Consider the following 19,252-nt stretch of genomic DNA (forward strand, 5'->3'; position numbering starts at 1 on the left):
CCTTCAAGATGATGAGTATCAAAAATCATGTGTTGATTGGGACGCGAGTAATGCGAAGGCAATGTCCACCATTGCAGAATCTCTTACAAAGGAAATTTCTTCAGCCATACAAACTTTGAAGACTGCCAACGATATGTGATTCAAGCTCGTCGGATTATTCGATCGGGATTCTACGATGCGAGCAGTCACCCTTCTTGGGCACTTACTTGCCATCAAGTTTCCAACCGGAAGTTCCATGCAATCATTTCTTATGAAGGCTAAGGTTATTCATGATCAACTATCGGCTATGAAAAGTGCACTGACCAGTACTGAATTAGCTGCTTTAGTACTCACGAAATTGCTTGAGGCGTATAAAATGGTGTCTACGACACTTCGGCTACAAATGCGGAAGAAAAGTCTGGAATTTGATGATCTCGCCTCTTTTCTCATTGAGGAGGAACTCGTTTTAATAACTCAAGGCAAAATTCAGATTTGTGACAAAGGTATTGAAGCACTTACTGCTTCAGATTCGAGAAAGAAGACAAACATCCGTTGTTACAACTGTGGGAAGTGTGGTCGTTTGTCTAGAGACTGCAAATCCAAAGGCAAACACAGAGGCTCTACAAAGGACAAAGGCAAAGGCAAGCATAATGAGGAAAGCAGTGATAATGAGTCAGGGAAGGAAAGTAAGGAATCTGCTAGTGTGTTGGAGACTACGTTCAGAAGGACTCCTGCCTCCTAGTCAAGTGAAGACGTTGCCGCCACTAGCTTCAGCCAGGGAGAAGCTTGTGAGTGGCAGAGGCGCAAGCAGTGCTCCCTATACACAATTTGGACCCTTGTGTTGGAGTTCAAGTTACCGGTGTTTGAACCATGGATCAGAGTTCAAGGCACATGTAACTAGCAAGAAACCAATCAGACGTATCTAAAACACTATGGATGAATGCACCAATCCATTGTTGTTGATCGGACTATGGACAAGATGTGTTTCAAAGTTCATTGTCTCGTAATGTTTTGAACGTGATGTGTTCACAGTTCACGAATGGGGATTCTTGGACGTACTGTGGTCTACACTTCAATTTTCTACTACGCAACCAATGCTCAAGATGGCATTCTTCTAAGGTAAAAGTTGGAGGTAGCAAATCCGAGGTGTATCCAACATGACCGGTGTTGCTAGGATGTCCATGGTAGTTTCTTCATCGACTTGGTCTCACCATATATGTCCACTATGAGCTGCAAAGAGGGTGTTTAAGTTATGGCATCTCAAGTGAATAGCCCAATGTGATCCCAATATTTATTTTTGCTTTTAGGTATTTATTTTCTTTATTTATCGAAGTCTGGGTAGGGCAATTTACTCAGGTGGGTATATATACATCCCATTGCCCCCATTGTATTATCCATCAGTTATTCATTGCCAAGGTTGGTTGGTTTAGAACTCTCTCTCTCTCTCTCTCTCTCTCTCTCTCTCTCTCTCTCTCTCTCTCTCTCTCTCTCTCAGACTGCAACAGCAGATCAGACTTATCTTGATACCATTTGGCATCAACCCATGCGAGCCTTTAATCTTTGATACTGAAACTGGCCCGTAGGGCGCTAGACTTTAGCTTTCACCCGATTCTTTACTTGATAACTTTACTTGACTTTACGACACAAAGGAAGACTTCACGAATGAACCTGTGACCAGAATTAACACTTCAAACAAAGTACGGTTTGGTAGTTAGAGTGCTACCAAGCAGACACTGACACCATGTAGGCCCCAAAGACTGGCACCCCTTTCGGTAATTCTTTATCATTATAAGACTTGGGAGAAAACCTGCAAGTTCCTACGTGCTGTCCTGCTTTTACCGGGCTGAAAATGGCCTACTGTAACCCGATTTCGGCAACATAACCGCAATAGGAGGCTTCACAGATCAAATCCCCATGCAAAAGATGACTTTCCTGGCGCATACGGGCACTTTCCCAAACCTGGCGAGAATCTGCAGCACGCTGAATTCTCTGTTTTCTGCCCCAAAAATGCACCAAATCACCTCTACACTGATCCCATCGCTTACCTGAAGGTCCTGGGGATATTAGGGATCACTTAGGGTCAAATCCTTAAACCTGCAAAAATACACAGCAGGCTGTAGTTCACTGTTTCTGGCTCCGTTTCACGTGCCGGTCGCATCCGTAGCAAACCCTTGAGCTCCCGCACTTGTAGGGCTACCTGCCCTTTAAATTGGACTAGATTTCTCCCGTGAAATCTCTCTGAATTCACCTGTACCTGCGGGAGATTAGCAACTAGCTAACCCAGTATCTGTGCAAGAGGCTCTTGCCTCAGCAATTGCGCATGAACCCACACAAATGTACATACAAATGAAAAGCCCTCGAGCGGGGAGCATCACGTTTCTGTATTCAAAGGGGGAGAGGTGTACACAAGAGTGGAATCATCGCGCTACATAAGACAAGGGAGAAGGCAAGCTTTCCATTAAAGTTGTAATCACCTGCACCCACTACTCACACACACAGTAGTTCACTTATGCCAAAAATCAGCCCCCTCTCTCAATCTAGGGCTCCCTCTCCTTGCAAATCATGCAAATTCATCTCGTGCTGCCATGTGTCCACTTAGCCTCTTTTGCTAACTTATAAAGTGTAGCGAGGGGCCTAAATGACTTTGAACAGAGCCTAGACACCCTTTTACTTCTCGGATTCCAGTGCCGACTGGCCCGACCATCTCTTGGCGAGTTTCCCTTCCCGACTGTGGGTGAAACTCTCGGCCGTTGGCCGTTTCACACTGGCTACACAATGTCCGACCATTTGTGACTTCAAAAAGAGGGTCCCAAATATTAAATAAAAATCAAGGGAAAGAAACCGTTAACTAAGGTTAGTGGTTGCCATAGCCTCGTGACGTAAACCCTTCTTGAAATCACAAACGTCCTCGATTGCATGCCATAGATGATTTAGTGTGATTAGCACCCTTTTATCATCACATGTATTCACAGGAAAGGTCATGATACTCAGCTCTCACCCGATCTCTCCTCAAAGTCTAGTGGCATAATGTAAAATTATTCTCTGTCCACATATGACTAAATATGCAGACGCAGCTTTCCAATGATAGGCGTAACACACTCTGAGTGGCCACGACATGTCAACCCTGCCTCTGTCGTGTACCCCATCTCTTCAACTTTGATACCCAGCTTGATGGCCAACTCTGTGAGGGTGAGCAACGCAAAGGGTGTGAGCCACGCGTGCCGAAAACGTTGGACGGAGAGAGAGAGAGAGAGAGAGAGAGAGAGAGAGAACACAAGTGCTCTGCAAATGATGCTCTCAATACACAATGTGTGACTACAAGACCTTAACCATTCTATTTATAGAATGTTAGGTTGAGGTAGGGCAAAATGTGTAACTGGTGCAAAAAACATAAAAGCCCACAAATGGCTAAAAATGTGTGCACCTAACTGGGCTCAGAAAATGACCGGCCGGACACACGCTAAATGTGTCCGCCCATGCAAATCTACATGATGTGCGATGGGTGGCCAACCCAGGACAATCACCAACCGTACAAAATGGCGAAGCAGCGGTGGTGTAACACACACCCTCTCAGCACCCGATGCTGAGACAACACAGATGAGTCGAAGGTGAGAAGCCAAAGTCCGCTGAGGTACAGCCGTCGTGAAGATGTTTGCTGCATTGTCCGTTGTAGGGACATACTTCAAATGAAGATCTCCCCGCCAAAACCCGCTCCCGAACATAGTGGTACTGCACCTCAATGTGCTTTGTCCGAGCGTGAAAGATAGGGTTCTTGGCAATAGCAATGCAACTCTGATTGTCACACAAAAGACGAGTCATGGCAATATGGGGAAAACACAACTCTCCCAATAATCTTTGTAGCCATATGGCCTCACAAGCAGCATAGCAAGCTGCCCTATACTCTGCCTCTGTGCAAGATAGCGCAACGGTGGGTTGCCGCTTACTGCTTATGAAATGGGTCCCGACCTGAGTGAGAAAACCACTCTTGTAGTAGAGCATTGAGTATCTGGATTTCCTGCCCAATCCAAATCGTACCAACCAAGTAAGGTGCAACCCTTGGAGCGACAATAGAACACACCATGGTCCAAGGTGCCGTTGATGTACTGCAAAGTACGTTGGGCACACTGCCAATGTCGCTGACGAGGTCGGGTGTTGAAGGAACTGAGGACAGAAACTATGTAACAGATGTCTGGTCGCGAATAAGTCAGCCATACGAAACAGCCAACAACATTCCTGTACTACTTCAAGTCAATCGGTGGGGAAGGATCGTGAAACGATATGTTCTCTCCAGCCTCAAGGGGAGTGCCAATCGGTCTGTAACCTGTCATCTGGAATCTCTCTAGGGTAGCCTTCGCATACTTCCATTGAGAAAAGAAGATGCCGTCTGGTGTCTGAAAGATCTCAAATCCAAGAAAACAGTGAAGAAGCCCAAGATCAGTCATCTCAAAACGTGTCTCCATAGCTTTCATGATCGACTTGATCTTGCTGGTCCATGAGACTGTGAAAATGAGATCGTCCACATAGACAATCACTATTGCAACCAAAGAGCCATCAGAGACAACATAACAGTTGGAATCTGATGAGGTACGCCGTAACCCCATCCTCACGAGAAACTGGTCAAGTGTAGGTACCACTATCGTCCAGCCTGCTTCAGTCCATACAATGCTTTCCACAACTGATAGACCCAGTCCTCCTTGCCTGGTACACAAAACCCAGGAGATTGCTCCACATAAACTTCTTTATCCAAAACTCCATTCAGAAAAGCACTTTCAACACCCATCTAGAAGATAGGCCAACCAAAGTTGGCTGCGAGAGCAGACACTGTGCATATGGTAGTCATGCGAGCAGTGGGAGCAAAGGTCTCGTCAAAGTCCACCCCTGGTCGCTATGTGAAACCCCGAGTAACAAGCCTTGCCTTGTGTTTGTCGAGGGAACCATTGGCCTTACACTTTGTCTTGAAAATCCATTTCGTAGAAACCACCTTCCCCTTGTTGGGCCTAGGTTTTATTCCACTCAATAGAGTCCAACTCTATCTGCATGGCACGCTTCCAGCAATCATGTTGGAGTGCTTCCTCCACCGAGGAAGGCTCAATTGGTGAAGCCTGAATCTGGGAGATGAGTGCAAGGTTCACGAACTCTGCGCCATCATAAACTTACCTCTGCTTGAGGCGTGAAGAACGTCGAGGCTGTCCAGGGTTTGGCGAGTTTGGTAACTTCGTGACTCCAGAGGAAGAAACCGTAGATTAGAGCCAACCAGGTACTAACTTCTCCTTACGAAGTGGAACCGCCTCCACCGGAGGAGAACCATCATCCACATCAGAATCGGAATCTGACATGGCATGATCGGGTGAAGTAACTGGCTGCAGTGTAGAGGGAACAGGGACAGGGATAGGGGTTGGATCAAGTGTGGGAGGTGGAGGAGGAGGAGGTAGGGAAGGTATAGGCTTGGATGCTGCCCCCTCTGCAGGTGTGCTGAAAAGCTCCATGAAAGTCACATCACGGCTAACTGTGGAGGTCTTGGCGTCAGGATCATGAAGCCGATATCCATCAGACTCTCATGAATAGCCCAGGAAGATGAGCTTCTTCGCCTTGAAGTCTAACTTTTATCGCTTCTCCTTTGGCACATGGACAAAGGCCGGACACCCAAAAACTCGAAAGTGTAAGACAAAGGGCTTGCGCCCATAGTAAGCTTGATAAGGAGTCATGTCCTGCAAAGCATGGACAGGAGAATGGTTCTGGATGTAAACCGCCGTGTTGCACGCCTCTGCCCAATAAACCCGGGGCAAAGAAGCATGTGCAAGCATCGCACCAACCATCTCCATGATAGTCCGGTTCTTCCGCTCAACAACTCCGTTCTAGTGTAGGGAGTAGTCAGCTAGCCCTGGATGCCCTCTGACTTGCACCACTGTACAAAGTCCTCTGTCTGAGCGAATACATTTGACGTGCAAATCCTTCTCCTTTTCGACCATCGTCTTCAATTCCGAATGAAACTGAATGTCACCAACGTGTGACTACTATCTATCCTTTTTGTTGATTTCTTTCTTATTATTTATTTACTTTCACTGTTTGGAAACAACCCTCGGGAAATCTAACTGCCCTGCATTGCATAGCTAGTGTGGAATTGTCCAGAGGGAGTCCAGGCCTGAGGGCAAGAGAGCACTAAGGTTGGACAAGGACTATGGTTAGCCAAAGTGGGGTCATTGACTAGCCAAAGTGGAATCCTTTGCTACAAGGCTACATTTCAATTCTGGGTGTGGCTGCAGTGTACAAAGGGGGTCAGATGACCTAGAAAGATACAATGGCAGCGTCTCCTAAAATTTAGGGAACTGCTATTTTGGGACCTGAAAATGTGTTTGCGTCATTACCTACGGAATGACAAGGGGAACATTTTCTTACTCTGCCGAGAAGTCAACTGGGCAACCGGTTGGGAGATTTTTAGGCGGCAACCCCGAAATGGGAAATGACTTGTAAATGTGCCAAGTGGCACCTTTATGTGCACTTTCCTCATGGAAGAGAAGGTGGCGCTGAATTTGAAGGGGAAAGAGGCTCATTTGCAGATTTTGTCACAGGTTAAGAGCTATGGAGTGCTTCCTTTCCCTCCTATGTACAGTGCGGTGCCAGGAGTGATGCCGTGCACGCTACGCACTGCCCTCTCTCTCCCCTATGGCAGTATGTTATGCCCCTCTTGTGGGCTTTTCAATTGACCAATGTACAGTTGTGTGGGTTCATGCACGATTGCCGAGACAAGAGTCTCTTGCACAGGTATTGGATTAGCTAGCGGCTAATCCCCCGCAGGTACAGGTGAATTCGGAGAGGTTCACACCAGAAATCTCGTCCGATTCAAAGGGCAAGTAGCCCTACAAGTGCGGGAGCTTGAGGACTTGCTACGGATGCGACTGGCATGCAAAACGGAGCCCGAAACAGTAAATTACAGCCTGCTGTGTATTTTTGCAGGTTTAGGGTTTTGGCCCTAAACGGTCCCTAATACCCCCAGGAGGTTCGGGGACGCAAGGGGACCGCTGTACAGGTGATCTGGCGCATTTTCGGGGCTGAAAACAGAGAATTCAGCATGCTGCAGATTCTCGCCAGGTTTTGCAAAGTGCCCGTATGCGTCGGGAAAGTCATTCAATGCGTGGGAATACTGACTGTGAAGGGTCATAGTACAGTTATGCTGCCGAAATCGGGCCGGAACAGTTGAAATTCAGCCAAGTTTGTGCGGGGCAGCTTGTAGGGAACCACAGCGTTATTTCCCACTTTTAAACAATAAAGAAATACCGAAAGGGGCACCTAAGTTAGGGGCCAATCTGGTGTCGGTCTTCTCATACAGGTGCAATCTAGCAGCCTGTATCCCTTTCCCCTTTGTTGTGTCTTGAAAGTACAGGTAAAGTGGGCGACAAATTAAATGGGTGAAAGCAAATAAGGTTTAAGTCTAAGGTCTACCGCCCTTTTTGAAAGTGCAGGCCGGTTTCATTGAAAGCCTCAGACTTGAGCTTTAAGAACGAAGCCCAAGTGTACCTACTAAAATCATCCACAAGCAAAAGCAAAAATTGTGAGCGAGAAAATGAAGGAGTGCTCATCGGGCCACATAGGTCAATGTGAACAAGTGCGAGTGGTGCCGAAGCTCTATTGGATGCCTACTTCAGAAAGGCAACCCTGTGTTGCTTGCCCATCTGGCAAGCCTTGCATATGCCTGATGAGGAGCATATCGCTGGTAAACTCTCCACCATAGAGGTCCTAGCTGACGATGCTGATAGCATAGATGTCCAAATCGTACATGCCATAGAGAAGAAGACTCCGTGGTCCGAGATAGAAGATCAATAAGGCGGTATAGGGAACCATCGCGCTCACCATGTGCAACAACAGTACCTGTCGTAGAATCAGAAATGGTCACTGTGCCACTCCAAAAGTGTATGTCAGCACCCTGAGAGTCCAAACTCGACACAGAAAGGAGGTTGAAGGCCATGTCCGGAACGTAAAGCGCCTCCACTGAACTGAACTTCGAGTCTAAGGTAGAACGAAAGAGGGTAATCTGGCCTGTGCCAAACACTGGAATCTCATGGTTGTCACCCATAATGACGGTATGCCCATGAGTCTCCCTGAGAGAGCTAAACCAAGACTGTTGGGGAGTCATGTGAGTGGTGGCTCCACTGTCAACAACCCGAGTACCTGACTGCAATGTAGCAAGAGCGTGGTCGGCAAGAGTGATCCCGTCATCTCATGAGAGGCTACAACTACAGTCGAGGATGTCTGTTTCTCCCTATTGGTCTCTTCTCACTGCTTCTTTCTGCATTCTGATTCTTTGTGCCCTTTCTTGTGGCAGTGGTAGCATTCGATGTCCTTGTTCTTCTTCTTCTTCTTACCTTTACCTTTCTTGTTGCCTCCTTGAGCTATCAAAGCTCCTTTTGCATCGACAACACCTCCGGCTCTAAATACGGAGTGCCCCTCGATCTGTCAGAGGGAAGGGAGAATCTCGTCCCAGGTGGGCAGGTGGGAAAAGAGGTACGTCCAAATGTGAGCTAACTTTGAAAGTAGGGATCAAAGCGTGGGGGAAGCTTGAATAGTAAGAGGCCAGCCATGCGTGCCGAGGTGATGTCGCCTCCGGCAAAGACAAGGTCATCCCAGAGTTCTCACATGCGACGGGTCAACCCATCGAGTGAGTTGAAATCCTTGAACTGGACGTTGTACAACGCACGTTCAAGTGTGGTATGTCTGGCAAACGAGATCTACTCAAACTGGTCAAGAATCCATCTCCACAATGGATGTGCATGCTCCTCTTTGGAAACTTCCTTCGCGATGCGGTCCGAGAGGTTCATCATAAGAAAGGTGAAGACTCGTATGTCCCAATCCACCCACTCGTCGATTTGGACCTAAGTGGCGGTGGGAGGGGAAGGCTTCGTAGCCGAATGAGTGAAATCATTCAACCATTCCCAGAGTCGATGGTAGGCAATGATTATGCGGACTCGTGTCCTACACACAGAATAGTTGTGTAAATCCAACTTCTTCTCCTCAGCAAACTGGGTGAGTGCATAATTGTTGGATGTTGCGTTGGCAAATGCCGACCTAGTCACAGAAGTGGAAGTGGTCGTAGTCACAAAAGACGTGGTGGCCCCCTCTTGGGATTGTTGTTGTCCCTTCTGCTTCGGAGTCGACATGTCGCGTGCTCAAAGAGTAGTCCTAGAGGTAGATCGATAAGATCGCAAGTCGCCGACGAAGGTACCGTCTCCAATGCTGTATCAGTCCAAGATAACCGCTCATACAACCACCGGTTGGTGTCCAGACCAGCAAGGGAGTAATCAACCGCACAAAAGGCAAAAAAATCAACCCGTTGTCCGCCCAAAAAACGTTGCAAAGGGTGCTACAAACGCTGCTGTGATAGAGATTTCAGCGTGCCTGTACGCCACCGATCGGTACGAGAGCATCGCAGAGTGTCACTTCTCACCCATCGAGGGGCTGAAAACAGAGAAAAAAAACAGCAAGTAATAGGTGCCAAAATGGTGCCGATGCCGGGGGAATACCTGACGATGCTATAGATCTACAAGTGCTTGGTAGTAGAAGGCTCTCCAGGCGAGTGTAGGCCGCTAACTCGAGTATGTATGGGCAGCGTTGTGTAGAAAACACAGCATGTCTTCAAAAACGTTGACAATACCAAGGTGGTACCAAACGTACTGTACGTTGTTCCGTACACGAAAAAAAAATTATGTACGTAAAAATACGTACTCTTGTAAAAAAACCGCAAAATACTACATTTTCTAGGACTTTTCCAATAGAAATCAAGAGAGAAGCCAACAACTTATAGAGACATTCAAAGACATGTTTTACAAGACAACCACATACTGTGTAACTACTGCAAGAGACTTAAAAGTTAAGACAACATTGATAATTGAACAAGAACATCAAGGCTCAAGAGTCAAATGAGATCTGAAATAACAATGAACACACCAATGCTGAAAACATCAAATAACAAAGTACCATAGGTGATAGCCTACAAGGCCCACGCCATAACAAAAGGCTCATCAATCATCATAAATGAAAGCATCCTACTCAAAAAGTATGTCTATATAGTAGTAGAAAGCACTAAATAGCTAGCTCAAAGCTAGCCCATCATCCATGTGATGGCCCCATCCTCAAAAATCATCATCAGATGCAGATGAAGACTGTGTTGAAGAGACCAAGTCCCCATCCGTCAGGACATTGCCCTCTTCGTCGTACTCTGGCTCTGCCATCACGGACACTTGTGCCACATGTAGATCATCCTCTACTACCTCTGTCGAAGCCTCAATGAGACGAACAGACTCGTTTGCCCGTTTCCGAGAAGAACGAATAGGTAGCTTCCCTTTACGAATGCTCTCTCTTCGAGCACTATCTGGGTCTGGATCATGCTCACGTAGAGGAATAGCCAAAGCTCATGCGCGTGACCTCGTCACACGCCGATCAACACTCTCCAACTCCCTGTGAAGTAGCCGAATAATCTCCTCCTGCTCATTTCTGATCTGCGCCTCCACCTCCTCTATAGCACAAGGATCTGCCACCATCTTCACCTTGGTTGGGTCCGCCTGTTGAAAAATGAAAACAGAGGAAATATTATTCAGTATGTACTAAGTACTCAATGGCCGAATGTATCATGATTCATGACTCAATCATTCATGTGAAAATCAATAGTAGACATACTTGGGTGTTCCCAAAGCGTGGTAGGCTAGCACAAGCCTCATATTTGCTTGGCAATAGACTACCTTCTCTAGTTGAGAAGTGCTGAGACAATTGCGGATCTTCGTATGTATCAAGGAATAAGCGTTCCAGTTGCGTTCGCATGCACCAACCGAGCAATCCTACAACAATGAGCATTGAGATTTAATATATGGCAATAGTAAGTACTAAGTACATTGTACAAAAACTATAAGTCTCAGGATTCTCAATTACCTGTGAAAGTACTCGTAAAGCCAGATGTTTAAGCGTTGGAAGACCTTGTCTCCCATAATTCTGCCACCATGTAAGAGGAAACTTGGTAGCCTCTGGCCTCAACACCATAGCTCTAGCAAAGGATGGTCCTAGATTGTTCATGAAGTTGATCATCTCTGCATCAATCTCCAGCTGATCGTCAATGTCGTACATCATAATGATGTAATCATCCTTGAGCTTTAAGAGACTCCTCTCATGGAAAAGCTCTGGCATCTTGTAGAAAGGATGAAGCAATGCAGCCATCCCGTGAATGGGACGACTCATGAAAGTCCATCTCCTTTCTACAATGGCCATGATGTCATCTCGGCTGAAATTTTCAGCAATAAAACAAAGTTGAATTGGCAAATTCAAATGACAACAAGTCTACTAGAAGATTTCAAAAGACAAGTACTTACCAGCTCTGTGTCAAAGATACGCACTCTGTAAGGTGTCTCTTCATCCCTCCATGTCTGTGACTCGAAGAAGCACATACACTAGCTGCAATGCCACTGTCAAACTCTGAACCTGTGTCCAAAAGGACTCATCGAGCACCTGTCGTTGTATGTATTTAGTGGGCTCTGTCTACGAGTGATGCATCAATCTCCACTTCGGGTCCACGACTGTCTGGAGAAGTGGATCCCTCAATTTGAAGAGTCTCTGTAGCACTAAATACATATAAGCAAATCTGGTCTTTGAGGGTCGCACCATATCAAGTGTATTGTGGCTCCTGAAGATAGCTAAAGCTTGATGTTTCTTGCGGAAAAAGGTGGTCATCTTAGTGGCATCTGTAACAATAGGCAATACCCAAGGCAACTTGCCTATATCCTCCATAAGTAAGTCAAGACAATGCGCAGCACATGGTCCAAGAAATCCGAGGGTAAGCTACCTCGACCATTTCACCCATAAGTTTACAATTTGAGGCATTGTCAGTCACAACCTGTACCACATTATCCTTCCCAACCTCATCAATAGATTTCTTGATGTGCCCAAAGATAAACTCACCACTCATGGGCTCTCCAGCCTTCCCTGCCTCCACAGCGCGCAAGAAGTATGTGCCAAGACAAGACGACACAAGAATATTAATGATGTGCCGCCTACGAACATCACTCCAGCCATCTGATATGATGGTGCACCCAAACTGCTGTCAACCGGCCTTGATCGGGACCAAAGCCTTATCTATCAAAGCCTTCTGCTCATCAAGCATTGTAGTGAGGATCTTCTTATACTCCACCCCTGACCATGAATCTATGTGACCAACAGCAGCTATAGCCCGGACCATCCTCTTCCATTGCTCAATCCTCAAAACATTGAAGGAGATGTTGCACTCAATGAGAGTACGAGCAATCTCTATCTCAGCCACCTTTTGACGCTCCTTCACCCAAGAAAGAGAGTTCACACACGAAGGCAAGGTGCTTTGCCTACGTGCATCCATATCACCTCGATCTTCCTCCTCCTGCACAACTCGAGCCCTCTTTCTACTAGAACCAGCAATGGGATGATCCTCTTGAACCTCAGAAGATGAACCACCAAAATCCCCAATAAGAGCATCATGAAGAGCATCCTCTGTGTGTTGGCAACCTGTTTTTTTTTTTGGTGTTGGTACTTCCGAAAAATTCTCCGCAATCAGCTTGTCCCTAATATCCTGTGGAACCTTTTTGCACCCTCCACAATTGTTGGTCGTGCCAATGCCTGTCAGATGCTTGACGACACAAGAAAATGTACTCGTGAGCTGAAAATTACAGTACTTGCATTGCCATCGTCGAGTGTCGGAACCCGCTTGGCCTGGAGTGTTGATAATGCGGATGACATTGGTATGCTCCTTCCAGTACAGGTTGCATGGCTTAGGCATGATGAATCTGTCGCAAACAATAAGAGACACGTGACACGAGTGAGAGAAAGAGACAAAGAGAGAGAGAGGGGGAGCTCCGGAGCCTGCAAGAAGAATTTGGAGAAGAGAGAGAGAGAGAGAGAGAGAGAGAGAGACTTTACCTGCACACTGTTTCTCTGCAAATTTCTCTGCGGTTACTGGTTCTTTGCACTTTGTTACCGCTCAATGCAAGTGCCTTAAAAATAAGCCCCAAAATATAGTCGCTTGGACCTAGCGAAACCCTCACGTTGGATAAGGGGCTGAATTTTATTAAAAAAAAAAACAAAACCGTACCGATTGATCCGTACAGATCAACCGGATGGTAAGGTATGGATCCGGACGTACTTATTGAACCAACCTTGGACAATACCAAAAACGCAAGCAGGTCCAAAAACGCACGGCTGATCTGTTACGATTTACTCCCAAGTGCTAGGGGGGTAGCGCAAGCACTTGGGAGTGCAGATCGAGGCTCAGAATGCAAAAACGCAAGGCTTCTTGCAAAAAACGCTAGGGCTGAAAAATGCTAGGCTGCATTTTTTAAGTTTGCCGCGATGGAAGCGTGCAGAACTACTAGCGCTAGGCTTTGGGAGGGAGATCGATGCAGATGCTCCACAACTTGGCGACTGATGCCATGTGAGAATGAGCAACGGAGAGGGTGTGAGCCACGCGCACCGAAAACGCTGGAGGGAGAGAGCGAGAGAGAGAGAAAACACAAGTGCTCTGCAAATGATGCTCTCAATACACAATGTGTGACTACAAGACCCTAACCATTCTATTTATAAAATGTTAGGTTGAGGTAGGGCAAAATGTGTAACTGGCGCAAAAAAACATAAAAGCCCAAAAATGGCTAAAAATGTGTGCACCCAGCCAGGCTCAGAAAATGACCGGCTGGACACGTGCTAAAAGTGTCCGCCCATGCAATCTACATGATGTGCAATGAGTGGCCAACCCAGGACAATCACTAGCCGTACAAAATGGCGAAGCAACAGTGGTGTAACTCTAACAAACTCTGGTGAGATAAAGTTTGCTTTAGCACTTGGATCAGAGAAGATGAGTGATGTCTAGTCCCTAACTTTACCCCACGCCTTGCATAACTCACTGGCATCTGAAATTGGCCTATCACCCACCATATTTGGCACTAGACCTGCCATGGGTTTAGGCTTCTTGCCTTTCCTGTCCTCTGAGTCAGTTGAGGACAATCTGCAGCAAAATGGCCAGGCTGCTCGCATATAAAGCATTTGTTCTCAACCATTAAAGCCGCCTTCTCCTCGAACGACTTGCGCACAAAAGGCTTCCTTTTCTTTTTCTTGGCATGTCCTTCAAACGTCTCGGTTGAATCCTTGCCTTTGTTTGCCTTTTCAGACCCTTGAGACGCTTGAAGAGTCACTTTCACAACAGGCTTCTTTCTTGAATTTTTCTTTTGCTGACCCCCTTTCACGTTGCCCGAAACCCATTGTCCTCTCCCTTCAACAAGGCGAGACCAGTGTTGGCAACTTCCATAAGCTTAGTGAGGGTAGCCACTCTATTCTTTATACAATTATCTCGAAGCCCTTTAGGCAGCCCACAACAATACTTCTCAATCTGCTCTATCAGTGGCACAAACCTGTAGGAGGTTATTGAGAGCAACGATTTACAAAACCTCCGATTGTACTGGGGTAGGCTCTTGCAAGTAGCCGCAGTGAGTTGGTGCCAATCCATCATGACATCGGCTTCAAATTCATTTGAAGCCATGCAGATGCAAACATTTTCTTGAAATATACCCATGTGGCAGGTGTCTGTCCTTGCATCAACAATGTCGTCCACCATGTAAGCGCATTGCCTTTCAAGAAAGTGGCAGCACTCCTAACCTTGGAGGCCTCTGTAAAATTCCCCCCTGCATAAGCTGTATCAAACTGCTGGAGGAAAGTAAGATGAAAGCATCAAACTTTACAGTTGCACCATCTTCTTTGTAGGCTTTTGGCTTTTCCAGTGCTCCCAAATTGTCATAGGGAATCGTCTGCAACATGGGCACTATAATAGGGATCATCGGCGCCTCTTGATCATTGACATTTTGCGTCATTGGTGCCATATGTGGCTGCTAGTCGGAAAAACCAGCCATGCAAAAATTGCCCTGTGGCACCCCAAACTTGCCATGGTTGCACTGAAACCCTTGCTGCATGCCAATATTTCCATACATGGGGTTTGGCATCATGCCCTACATACCCCCAAACATTGTTCCTGGCATATATTGCTCCTGGCATATATTGCTGGTTTCCAGGCGCATAACCAGCCATGCTTTGAAACATTGATCCACCCTCGAAATACCCAGGATGTACCGTGGGTAGTGGAAAAACCTATTGCATAGCCTGAAAACTAGTTCCCTGTCCATTTAGTGCAACATGCGGACTCTAAGAGGTGGCTGGCTGAACTCGTAAAGCCTGTGAAATGGGCGTCCCAACCACCTGTTTGTGGATAGAAGAAACTTGTCTTGGAGCCCCACGTGACTCCGCAACATGAGAGTGCTCCCGCCCTTCTGGGACGCACAAGGGACCTAGGCTTGAGCCTCAACAAGCTCTACTACATGAGACGGTTGCCTTGTCTGCTGTGACATTGGCGGCGCTTGCAGGTATTCCATAAACCTAGGATTCACCAGCCGAGAGAACACATTCACAGCAGCAACCAATTGTGTCCTGAACGCATCCTCGTCTAGTTGTCCACTCATAAACCCTTGACATTGTGGAGCATTCAAATCAACGAAAGTTACAAACAGGGGTGACCGTGAACTCTCGCCACGCTCGAACACTGGAGGAGGAATAGCATGTCTATCATGTGAAGAGGAACCCTCTTCCCTGGCGTCATTTGTCCTGTCAGCCATAGTGTAATTCCAAGTTCCTACACTCTGTCTTCACCGCAAACCAACCAAGGCTCACTCTGTAAGGGAAAGGTGATTCTGTCCCGGCCCGTAGGGCGGTAGACTTTAGCTTTCACCCGATTCTTTACTTGATAACTTTACTTGACTTTACGACCTCAGAGGAAGACTTCACGAATAAACCTGTAACCGGAATTAACACTTCAAACAAAGCACGGTTGGGCAGCTAGAGTGCTACCAAGCAGACGGTGACACCCTATAGGCCCCAAAGACTAGTGCCCCTTTCGGTGTTTTTAATTATTACAAAACTTGGGAGAAAACCTGCAAGTTCCTACGCGCTGTCCCACTTTTACTGGTCTAAAAATGGCCTACTCTAACCCGATTTCGGTAACATAACCGCAGTAGGAGGCTTCACAGACAAAATCCCCATGCCAAAGGTGACTTTTCCAGGGGAGAAGGGGGGGGGGGGGGGGGGGGGGGGGGGGGGTTAAAGGCTCGTAGTCATTAAGGATTTCCTTTTGTTGCTGTTTTTTACAGGATTTCCGTTGTTGCTGCTGTTTTGTGCAGATGTTTGCTATTGTGGGCTGATTTGAAGAGCCCTCTTCATCTCTCATTGTTGTTGCCTCTTTACAAAAAGGATACAGATGTAGAATTTTAGAGAGAGAAGCGGAGTTCCTAAAGCATGGAGTCACTGGTCTCAGTTGTACACCGAAGTTGCAGACAAACTGATTAATATCCCCACACTCCAACCTTTCCGTGGTAACAACTATGCTAGATGGTTACAACCATGACTACAGCCGTTGAACCATTACAAGCTTGGTGACTTTGTTATAAATGATTTCACAAAGCCGAAGGATGCGGCTGGTGAAGTTTTAAAGGAGCGTGACAATGCTCAAATCCTTTATCATTCTCACACACTCCATTTTAGGGCCCATATGTACAATACCTGTACCAGAAGACCCAGAAGCACCTTAAATCACGCGACCCTTGGCCACCATATCTAGAAAGGTTGGACTCCTGCCCAAGATGTAACACGCGAAGTTAAAAGCAGAGACTTCGAGCATGGCACCATTTCCCGTAGACAAGTAGAAACAAGGAGGCGGCTAGGTAGCCAGTTACTACGGGACCATCCTCAAAAGGAGGGGTGCTCCGATAGCATGATTGAACCCACAGCCTTGCTTTTGCAAGCCAAATATCTTTAGATCAAACTTTATGAATATTTGGCTTGGTACTGCAAAGCCAAAAATACAAACATTTATGTGAACGAGAACACTGAAACTAGATACAGAGAAAGCAATCTCATATAACGTCCAAATGACGGAAAAAAGTGTTGCAGAGGAGTGATGGATAACCTTGTAGCGTAGGAGTTCCACAGACTTGGGTATCTTGACCAGGTAGGATCTATCAAATTCATCCAGCTTTTTCTGCTTTTTCCTGCTAACCTTTCCTTCGTTTGCAAATTCAGTATCAGCCTGGTCCTCTGCCTCACGGACCTCTGAGGGTGTGAGGACAGAACCTCCACCTACAGAAGACAAAAAAAGGGTGGCGTGCGTGCGTGCGCTCTCTCTTTTATAGAAAAACCAAAAAAAGAGCATACAGACCTCTTGGAAAGTCGGGTTCTTCATCGGTAAAGCTCACGGGCCCTTGCCTGGAAGTTGCAGCCTTCCTCTTCGCCATGTCTGTAACTGGGAGGTTTAAGCTCACAAAAACAGAGGCTACTGAGATTTAGTGCATTTTATTGCCTGCCCAATTTTTGGCTTGTTAAAACAAGAGAGAGATGAAATGTAATTGATGGGCTTGTGTCCCTCGGGACTTTGAAAGTGTTAAATAGAAGACGAAAACAAGGTGAAGAATCACAGTGGCCAGTTTAGGAAATGCAATGCAAAAGTAGATGTGGGTTGTGTTTGTAGAAATAACTTTTTTCACAACAAATATTTTGAAAGGTTGCAGAGAGGGTATTATAAACGGAGTAATAGATATATGGCAAAATGTAACTAATAGGTCAAGTTATTTCAGTGGTTTTATTGTTTTTTCTAAATAAACGTTGTAGTGAACTACATAAAGAAACCAATGTGACTATTTCAATACAGGTTGAGATTTTAGAGTTAATATCACCATTTAAATGACATTGAAGTGTAACCAAATGACATAGATCATTGGATTAGAGAAACATCTCTAATAAATGATGGGCCTAAGAAATTTTGTATGAAAATTTAATAATAATAATATTTCATAAAAATGACACTAATCAATGTTATTTTTCTTCGTGCAACATTCTCTTGATCAAGTGTTGCTTGTGACATGTATATATGAATGTTTCCTTTGAAATGTATTTTTATCAATATTGAGAATGTATAAGCCTGATCCTTAATACTAATTCATATTACACTAAAGTAATACGGTGACATTTGAATATTAAAACCAAAAGTCTAAAAAAAAAACTTAATTGTGGAGAAATTATTTCATTTAAGGACAATTTATAATTTTTTAGTTGTAAATTATTTGAAAATGAAAGAAAAAATTACAACTAAAAAAGTATGTTTTAAATCAAAATGTTAAAAAGAAAGTCATTAGATTCTTAAATGAAAAGACCCATTTACAAACTAAACAAAGATAAAAGAAAGAAAGTCAAGTGAGCATTAAATGAATTGGCCAAGTTACAATGATGAAAGACGTATTTATATTATAAAATGAAGATATGATTTTTTTTTAACTTTGTTTAAAGAAGAAAACAAGGAGAAGTCGGTGAGACTTCAAAAAGGGGACCAAATTATAATGATGGAAAGACCCATTTACATTATAAAAGAAAGATGTAATTTTTATAAAATCTTACTTTTTAACCAAAGAGGACACATGTCCACCATCGGCAATCTCTTGTATCAACGGTTAAAAAATTGCACCATTTTCCCACCACAACCCTATGGCTTTATATAGGCCAAAAATAATGTCCTTTGGAAGCCCCATGTCTGAAGGGGTACCACATTGAATGAAGCCTTTTGATGGCATCAATAGAGATGAAGCGGGGCGCGAATGGCAAGAGCATCGCACTCGTCCATGTGGCAAGGGGGTTGGTCGGGGCAACATGGGGTAGTAGACAGGAACGCATGTAAACTTGGGCACAGGGGGGCAGTCTTGAAGACTGCCATGTGTAAGGTAATTTGACATGGGAACGAGCACCACACAGGAGTTGAGGTGGATGGCGTAGCGATCCGGGTTAATGCGTGCTTTTAGGCGAGGTGAGGGGACTGGTTGAGGGTGTGGGGCCATCATGGAGGAGGGTGGGGGTGAAAGGGGATAGGGGGTACATCGGTGTGAGGGAGGGGCTTCTACTTCATGCGATGTGGGCTATCTTGAGGCTGGACACAGGACCTATGCGGGCATTGTGAGAGAGAATGTGGGAGCAAGGGGGATCCATGGTAGTTGGGAAGGCACGCAAGCCAAACAAGAAGAGAATAGGCATGAGGGGTATGTACTCCACCCCGCCCCTAAAGCCTCTCAAGACAAGGAACTCAAGGCGAGCAGGAAAAGGCAAGGCGCAATCGAGCTCCATGGAGATCGCCCCTATTTCAATCCTCACCATGCAGAGAAAGGTGATCGCCTCTCTCTCTCTCTCTCTCTCTCTC

General features: G+C 45.8%; 1 protein-coding gene across 2 annotated transcripts in view; it reads right to left on the bottom strand.

Annotated features, from left to right (window-relative positions):
- LOC147439619 (RIBOSOMAL RNA PROCESSING 5) overlaps positions 1–17,387 on the bottom strand; it is a 227,635-nt gene extending 210,248 nt beyond the window's left edge. For both annotated transcript variants that reach the window (XM_086485434.1, XM_086485433.1), the window contains exons 1-2: positions 17,231–17,387; positions 16,982–17,151 (exon numbers count right to left, since the gene is read on the bottom strand). In XM_086485434.1, the coding sequence (XP_086341560.1) occupies positions 16,982–17,151; positions 17,231–17,306 (246 nt within the window). In that variant the 5' untranslated portion in view covers positions 17,307–17,387. The remainder of the gene's footprint in view (positions 1–16,981; positions 17,152–17,230) is intronic.
- Between the last annotated feature and the right edge of the window lie 1,865 nt (positions 17,388–19,252).

This window comes from Adiantum capillus-veneris, chromosome 16, assembly GCF_014529385.1.
Source record: "Adiantum capillus-veneris isolate H3 chromosome 16, ASM1452938v2, whole genome shotgun sequence".
Classification (NCBI taxonomy): Eukaryota; Viridiplantae; Streptophyta; class Polypodiopsida; order Polypodiales; family Pteridaceae; genus Adiantum; species Adiantum capillus-veneris.